Genomic DNA, 9,192 nt, shown 5'->3' on the forward strand with positions numbered 1-9,192 from the left:
TGTCTACTTGTTATTTAAAAGAAATATCAACTAATAAAAAATACATTCAATTTCTGCGTAATCTTGACTCCATTATTGTAGTTTTCTTTTTTTTTTTAATGAAGTACTTTTTTAATTAATTTCCTTACAACGAAACCAGAGATATGAGAAATAATGATTGATATCGTGCGTCTCCTCGTGAAGTAAACATAATTTTATTTTGCTACTAACACTAATGGATAGACAATTTAATAATCAACATTTTGCAAAAAAAAAAAAATTCCAAAGACCAAAATTTGAGTTTTTTAAGATTTTATTCTAAAATTTGGGCGTATTCACTACTGTAACTCATGCGCCGGGGATCGGGATTCAGTCTGCCGCAAGGTCTCGAGGGTGGAACCCGTGCTGTATGTTACCGCGTCGGCTATCGCACTTGCTCACTCACGAGTCACATGACACGTCACATTATTTGAAGATAATAACATTAGCTTATTGTGTTTGATATTTACGTTTGTTTAGTTTATAGCTTTTTTGTGTTAGCATAGACCTATTGTGTTATTTATTGCGAAAGGACGCTTTGTGTGTAAAAGAACTATTGAGTATTGCGAAAAGACGCTACTGTTTTTTAAACACTCAAAATGCCAAAATACAAGAAAATTGTGCGACAAGGACGTGCAAAAGTAGCAAAGATGATTGAAGCTCGGTAAGCTGTCTTTTAGTTATATTCGAAATAACATTGAAATTATTTGTCAGTAATTATGTATCGTATATTTTTAAATACATAGGTACTTTATTTAGAATATGTTTTTTAAGTATTAAAGTATTGTAATAATTTATTTATTATTATATATATTATAATACAATAATAAATATAAACAAAGCAATTTATTTATCAGTCATTTTTTTTGTAGCCGGGCTAAAAGAAATAGACAAAATAGTGACGAAACGCCAACCACTTCTAAAGATGCTCAACAAAATTACTTTGATAGCAGGTATGTATCTAACTACTATAAACATACTAAGTACTTCTCTAAGATATAATAATTAGTAAAGTGATAACATGTCATCATTGTCATTTAATATTTATTTGTTTAAACAAATAAAAATGAATCTTTGCACAAATCTTCGATCATGCGTGCTCCATAGAGTTATGAAACTACAGACATGAACATACATACATAAAATTGATTCGGTTCCTACGTGGTTCAGCGCTTGTTATGTAACTATTTTCGTATGTAAATTTTAGAGATTTATTGTATTTTTAAGTAAATTATCTTTTTTAGGTTAAAAGATAACCAAAGTGATGAACAACCACCAATAATGGATATTTCTAATATACAACCTATGGAAATAAGCAATAATGAGTAAGTATTTTATAATCCTTTTCTCTATATCTTAATTATTTACAAATGATTATCAAATTACTTTGATATATATATATATATATATCAAAGTAATATATATATATATATTTAATTGAAATTGTGAAAGTATTAAATAGTCGGGTGCTGCAGAGCTGGAATACTTCAGAAAAAAATTCTCGTATTTGCATAAAAAATACTTTGAACTTCCAAATTATTTTTTTTAGTCGCAGAAACGATTGTGCTCCTTATTTATATTTTTCTGTGCAAGTATTTTCAACTCTGGAAGCCGAAGGCGCCGGGCCTTTTTAAATTTTGCAATATCATCGTATTTGATATTATCATCACTATGCTAATCACCCGAACCTAGAAAGTATATCATCATTATGCATAATATTTTTCTTTTACAGTTTACGAGAGGACTTTGCAGGAGATTTCACGGAAACTGAAATCACTGAAGAAACCAATAAAAACATTGTAGAGGTAAGTTTCTGATACCTTCCTCGTGTGTTCCAAACTTGAATAAAAGTTAGAAAAGGTAGTTTCTATTTGAAAAATATTTTCAGATAAAAATATAGATTGTTTTTTGAGTAAGTACATACTAAATATGTTTTTTTTTTATTTTAGTTTCAAATTTCGTATGAAAAGGAAGCAGAAAATAAAGAAAAAATAATACACAGAAGAATTATTGATGTCAGCCACTTCCTTTCCGAATTAAAACGTATTTCAAACCATGGACCACTTGGATGCAGCTTCACAGAACTTGCCTCATATCTGAAACCCTAATTGGTCTACAGTCAAAATTCACATTCAAATGTCGGTTTTGCAATCTAAAGTTTGTCATAAATGGAGACAATTGCAGTGAAAACTACGTAAATATTAATACGTGCGCTGTCGCAGGTACTATTGCAGTAGGTGCGGGGCATTCACAGCTGGATGAACTTATGTCAGCAATCAATCTCCCGTTGTTATCTGAAAAGACGTATTCAGAGAACCATGAACTTATTAGTAGGAAATGGGAAGATGTTTTATTAGAATCTATGAGTCAGGCTGCAGAAAGAGAAAAGCAATTCGCAATTTCTAACGGCAGGGTGAACAAAGATGGAATTCCCATAATAGATGTCATTGCTGATGGTTGCTGGTCTAAACGTAGTTATAAAAAGAATTATAATGCTCTTTCGGGCGCAGCTGCCATAATTGGCAAACATACAGGAGAAATTCTGTTTTTAGGCATAAAAAATAAATACTGCTTCATCTGTGCCCGTGCAGAAAACAAAAATGTCGATCCGTCAGAATACAAATGTTTCATAAATTACAGCGGTCCATCCACAAACATGGAGAGCGAAATAATTGTAGAAGGATTTAAAGAATCTATAAGAATGTACAATTTGATTTACGGAAAACTCATATCCGATGGTGATGCCAGCACCTACTCCAAAATATTACAGGCTCGCCCTTATCCTGACCTGACTGTTGAAAAAATAGAGTGCCGTAACCACATCTTAAGGAATTTTTGCAATAAATTACAAGCACTTGCTACAGACACTAAATATAACATAAAATACCGAAAATTCATAACAAAAAGAGCTATACTACGAACAAGATCAACTATTTGCAAATTAATTAAAAAACATAAGTGTGACTCTGATGTTCAACTTCTGTTTGACGACTTATTAGTTAGTCACCTCCATGGTTTCGGGGATCACACTAAGTGCCGATCATATTTCTGTAATAAAATCGGCCAAATGGACCTGCCAAATGATTTCATTTTAAGCCCTTTATGGCAAAAAATATGTTTTATCATTCAAAATGTTGCAGGACATGCTCGGAGTCTATTATATGACGTTGATAGTAACATGGTTGAAGGATTCAATAGCGTGGTGGCTAAATTGGTTGGTGGCAAAAGGGTGAATTTTTCTTTAAAAAACTCGTATCAAACTAGATGTCACGCCGCTGCCGTAGCTTTTAATGAAAAAAAATCAATTTCTCTGCTATACAAAGCAATTAGTAAAGGAGACAGCCCTCAAGGAAAAATAAAACGGCTAGAAAGCAAAAGAATACACAAAAATGTGAAAAACAAGATAAATAGGAAACCAAAAAAACGAGCCTTATTCATAGAGAAATCGAAAGACCACAATTATGGTCAAGACTGCACAAGACCTGACATGCCGATCGATGTTTTGAATAAAATTAAAGAAAACTTTATGTTAAATCTCAAGAAAACTGACGAGGAAAGAAGTTTAATCGAAAGGGCAACCGTTTTACAAAGTGAATGCAGCGAGTGGCTAGAGTTGCGTAGGTCGTTATTAACCGCATCCAACTTTGGAAAAGTTGTCACGCGGCGAAACGACACAAGTTGTCATAACTTTGTAAGAGACCTATTGTACAAAACCAATATTGACCATGTATCGTCAATTAAACATGGCAAAGACAACGAAAACATTGCCATCAAGCAATTAGAAAGGCAAGAAAAAATTAAAATTGAAACTTGTGGACTTTTTATTGACAAAGAGTTGCCATTTTTAGGAGCCACTCCGGATGGCTTATGTAGCGACGACACAATTGTAGAAATAAAATGCCCGATAACGGCATTCAAATTGGGTTTAGAAGAAGCCATAAAAAAAAGGAAAGTGACCTTTTGGAAATACACAAAAAAAGGGCTGGAAATAAATAAAAACCACCAATGGTACTATCAAGTGCAGGGGCAACTACACGTTACTAAACGACTAAAGTGCTTATTTGCAGTTTGGTCAAATGAGAACTCTCCGCTAAAAACGTAATACATCGATAGAGATGATGAATTTTGGAACGAGAAAATGAAAGATAAGCTTACGTCGTTTTATATAGATTGTTTGTTGCCAGAATTGGTGGACCCCCGATACACTCGAGGTATGAACATACGAAATCCTTCATACATTGAAGAGGCAATGAAGAAAAAACAAAAATTTAAAGAAAATATTGAACCTCGATTAAATGAAGAGTTTGAGTTGACAGCAGATACAGATACAATTGAAGGTGACAAACCTTCTGACGTAAATATGCCTACACCGACAAATACTCGTTATTTAGATTTTGGGGATATGTAATCCCGAAATGTTAGGAACGAAGTTCCAACTCACGTATATATTATATATTATATACGTATTATTATATATTATTACGTATATATTTTCTCAAAGAAAAATTGTTCTTTGTTATGATTATGAAAATTTAATATACGTTCACAAAAATCGTCACCTTTTTGCTCTTAATAGTGATTTTCATTATTATAACACTAGAAATAAGGGATTGCTTGTAACTAATTCTAGTAGGCTTCATATGATACATAATAGCTTTAAGGTAAATGTATACACTTCTATAATAATGTCCCAGCCACTGTTCAGGCATTATCTATAAATAAATTTAAATGACTTATAAAAAAATGGCTCTGTCGTAAATCCTATTACTCCACTGCTGAATATCTAAATGATCGGACAGCCTGGGACTAGATTGTGATTATTTTATAGCGATAGAAATGACTGTACAACATTGTATATTTTTATTGAAAAGAGCGCAAAAAAAAAGAATGCTGGAAGAGTTTCTTGCGCCGCTTCTTCTCTCTCAGAGCGCCATTTATTTCGGAAGCTGTAGTAGTATCTAGTAGTTATTAGAAATAACATCAAAAATAATTCTAAAAGAATCAATTTTGAGAAAATAAATGCTTTTTATGCCTTTATAATTTAGAAACAAAAACAAAATGTCCGCAGCCGCCACCTTGGATTCACATTTTACTAAATTACAATGGGCCCAAATTGAAGGATTGGCGAACAGACTTAGTTCTGCAGCATACGCTGTTAAAAATATTAAAAAAGCTAATTTAATTTTACCCTAAAATTATTAGATACCTACTTTGTAAAATAATAAATGATAATAAAATTGACTTTGTTTTTTATATTTTATTTTTCTACTTTTTATGGTCTGAATAACAGGTAACTCACCTACAATCTAAAAAGTAAACACCGCACAGTGTTTATTATGGATCACCATGAATACTTGTACACGGCTAACATATCAAACTATACAAATCCATTATAAGCTTACCTCTCATTGTTCCAAAATGATATACAATGCAAGATCAGCTTATACTGGAAAATCATTTTATATGTTGCTTGCCTGATATGTAGCCGTGTGTACCTGAATAAACGTTGAAAGTATTCATGAACGTAAATAGAATCACTGAATTCATGACTAAAAATTATTTATGCGCATAAAATATTAAGTAATACACGTTTCTTTCTTAGAAATAAATATTTTTTATAGTGAATGCCGTGTCTGCGGATTCTAAGGTCTATGAATTTACTTGATTCGTAAATTGTTCGCCAGATGACGCTCTAGTAACGTTTTACGAAGTATTGTAGAGGTGAGGTGCGGTAAAGAGGGAACGAATGCTCAAGGTTATTACCTCAGTGAAGGGCCTTAATACCTATATACCTATAGCACGCCTCCTAACGGGAGGCCAGGTGGTAGTATGAACTGTCAGAGTTATACAAGTGATCATTACCCATCACAAGTGGCTGGTCCATTGCCACTCTTGCCACTGCCCTTCAGCCAAATGCGTTGATGGATGCGCTCTCTCACGCGTTCTCGCATACAACCTACACAACACCCGATGTATAAATGTCTCAAGCTGTAGACACTCGAAAGAAGAGATACCTGCACTATCGCCCAAACTGACACGTCTACTTATCAGCCTTAACAAACATGATATCCTAATCATGGTGGGCACCCTAACGGGGGTCACACATCACTAAACAAGCACCTTTTCACAATCAGCGTAACGGACAGTCCTAAGTGCAGATCCTGGAATGTGTGGCCAACCCCAACTGGCAAAAACTTTAATGAATACGAACCTCCAATAAGTCTGCACCCCAGGAAGGTTTTGAACTTCTGGAAGGAGCTGGGCTGGTTGGAGTAAGTCGCCAATACTGAACGCAAAATGCACCCAACTATGTGGTTTAATTGCGGAAAAAGGAGCCCCTATTCCATACCATACCATACCCATCCGTGTTTAAGCCGGATGTTCCCGGACTTTATTCTCATAGACCACAAAATTTTACTGGTTTCAGTGGACCCCTGTAGTTACATTTCTAATAATATGTTAATATGTGTATGTAGTATGGCCGTGGCTTGGGAATACCCAAAACCAAATTCCAACGCTAGCAAACCCTAGCATCGTTTTGTGGTTTTATTTTAATGTTCTTTTCGAAATTTCGGAATCAAATGTGTAGCATAAAAAAATTACAAATTTCTTTATTACCTATGAAATATTTACATAAGTACTATCTTATTAATAGTAGCAATTAAAAATACTTATATATGTTTATGCCTTATATGTAACTATCAGAAACTTATTTCTACAAGTGTCTGCTTGGGGATAAAAACTTTACTAATAACTAATTTTCACTTAGTTATTGAGGTAAAAATCCAGGAAAGTAGGAAAACCTGGGCTATTCGTGAGTAACGTTTATTGGCTTTCGTATTTATATCAATGAGGAATCAAACAAGTTCATGCAAGATTGCAACCACACAAACCGTATTTCGTCTCTTTGCACGTCTGGAATTGTTGTTTTTCCCCAAATTTGAGATGAGAATGACCTACTTCTCTTCCTAGGTGCGTAATATATTATTTTGTGTCAGTCTTCTCTCTCAGCTCTAACCAAGGTCTTCTTAAACTTATTTCTGGTTCCCTTTGTATTGTTAAGTCAAGTCTCAGTAATATAAGCACTGTAGTGAGTAGAAGTCCATAATCTTGCCTATCCCTCTCCCTGACAGGTGTGATTGTTTGTGTGTAATTCAACAAATAATTCTTGCTTGTAACTTATAAATGATTAAAATTTTATAGGGAAACAATAACAAAATATCTTACTGAAGTTGTAATAAGTATACTTTACTTTAGAAACACATTGTTGTTATGAGCATGTAACATATATTTAATTAATCTGATTTTAGGATGCTATTCAAGCTAAAAAAGCAGAGGAAGAGAGAATATTACGAGAAGCCCAACTTGCTAAACAAAAAGCACATGAAGCTGAGAAAGCAAAACTAGAAGCGGCCAGAGCAGAAAGGGAACTTCAGAAGAAAAGTTTAAGGAAAGAGAAAAAGTCACTAAGAGATCTGTGTAAATTAAATAAATACTAAATGTGAGGATGAAATGGTAGCACACAAGGCAATTAAGTTATTGTTGGCATTTGTCACGCCAACGTAGACCTACCTCGAGTATCCCGTGGATCTCTGGGTCCTGCTTTATTATGGATATTATAGCCATTGTAAAACACTCTATTTGATTAAAAAAGAGTGGCCGTTGAGTTTCTTAAACAGAAAACTGGCTCACTCCTCAGTTGGTTTCAGTCTTACCTAGCAAAAAGACTTCAGATTCTGTCAGTGAATGGTTACAATTCGCAGCCTTACTTTGCTGTCTGGTGTTTCTCAAGTCTCTCACCTCGGTCCTATATTATGTTTAATTTTTATCAACGATATTGCCTCTGAAATACATTTCTCAAAATGTTTGTTATTTGCCGATGATTTGAATATTTATAAGACTATTATATCGTCAGAGGAAATAATTAAATTGCACTCTGACTTATGCAGAATTGAACAGTGGTGTACGAATAATAAAATGGAACTCAACACTCAAAAGTGCTATCATGTTAGATTCTCAAGGAAGAAGAAACCAATTCCATTGTATTACAATCTCAGTACTGCAACATTGCTTAAACTTAGTGAAATAAAGGATCTCGGGATTATATTGGACGGAGAACTTCGTTTTACATCTCACGTTGATCAATGCTTTAGTCCGAAGTTACTTAGAATATGCGTGTGTAATATGGAATCCCTTTTATAATATACATTCGCAACGCATTGGAAACATTCAAAGATCATTCACCAGACACTTGGCTTTTTAGCAAGTGGAATTAGCCACAGATGTCCTTACACACAGCGCCTTTCTTTTTTTAAAATGAAATGCCTGAACACGTGCCATAAAATGTTTGATATCTTGTTTATTTCCAAAATAGTTAACAATTATGTCACCAACACGGAGTTACTCGATAAAATATCTTTCAACGTACCTTCGAGGTATCCTCGTAAAAGTATTCATAATACATTTAGCAGACCTCTAATAAAATCAAATTTATGACTGAATTCGCCAATAATTATCAGAGCTGGTGAACAATATAACATGCTTGTTAGAAAACACCCAAATGTAATATTCAATAACTCTCATGGCTCACTTAGGAATAAAATACTAACATATTTTTAAGTCATGCTATAAACTAACTATAAACCTAGTAACTTATATTAATTTTCACATTTACTTTTTGTAGTTAGTTATAAAACACTTGCTTTAAATTATTATTAGTCAATGCTATGCATTTCTTTTATAGATGTGCATATTAGAATTGTGAATAATGTTTAGTTTATATTTGTAAATGTACTTATACGTATAATATTGAAGGGCCTAGTAAGATAAATAAATAAACAGATCATAATATAGTAGATTCAGTAATTTAATTCGTGACGATTTAATAAGTTTCTTAAGCTTAAACTAAACTTTCGAATAAACTTTATTTAACTTTGACTTTCACTTTAAGTAAACGACTCTGCTGAGTCTCATTGACAAAGGCCTCCTCCATTTCTTTTCAATCCAATCGGTGTAGAGCTTGCCTGCTATCGTCTTTATCTCATCTTCTCTCCTCCGAATTTGTCAGCCTTATTTCCTTTTTCTATTTCTAGGCATTTGTGATAAGCACTATGCTTTTGTTATATTTTTCGATTGGTATATAATTTTTCTCTTAAATTAAAAGAATGAGTTCAA

The 9,192-nt window shown here is 33.4% G+C and overlaps 1 protein-coding gene across 1 annotated transcript; it reads left to right on the forward strand.

Annotated features, from left to right (window-relative positions):
- The first annotated feature begins 403 nt into the window (after window positions 1-403).
- Window positions 404-7,517, forward strand: LOC126970354 (uncharacterized). Its single transcript, XM_050816209.1, has 6 exons — window positions 404-682; window positions 891-971; window positions 1,263-1,343; window positions 1,751-1,823; window positions 1,968-2,033; window positions 7,329-7,517. Exons 1-6 carry the CDS (start codon window positions 618-620, stop codon window positions 7,515-7,517), a joined length of 555 nt encoding a protein of 184 aa, XP_050672166.1. The 5' UTR covers window positions 404-617.
- Window positions 7,518-9,192: the final 1,675 nt, after the last annotated feature.

This window comes from Leptidea sinapis, chromosome 20 (genome assembly GCF_905404315.1).
Source record: "Leptidea sinapis chromosome 20, ilLepSina1.1, whole genome shotgun sequence".
NCBI lineage: Eukaryota > Metazoa > Arthropoda > Insecta > Lepidoptera > Pieridae > Leptidea > Leptidea sinapis.

What these genes read in the sequence shown, in the direction of transcription:
- LOC126970354 (XM_050816209.1), top strand. Translation starts at nt 618, where the DNA reads ATGCCAAAATACAAGAAAATTGTGCGACAAGGACGTGCAAAAGTAGCA. An exon ending in GCAAAGATGATTGAAGCTCG is followed by an intron (nt 683 to 890) that starts GTAAGCTGTCTT and finishes TTTTTTTTGTAG; the next exon opens with CCGGGCTAAAAGAAATAGAC. An exon ending in ATGGAAATAAGCAATAATGA is followed by an intron (nt 1,344 to 1,750) that starts GTAAGTATTTTA and finishes TTTCTTTTACAG; the next exon opens with TTTACGAGAGGACTTTGCAG.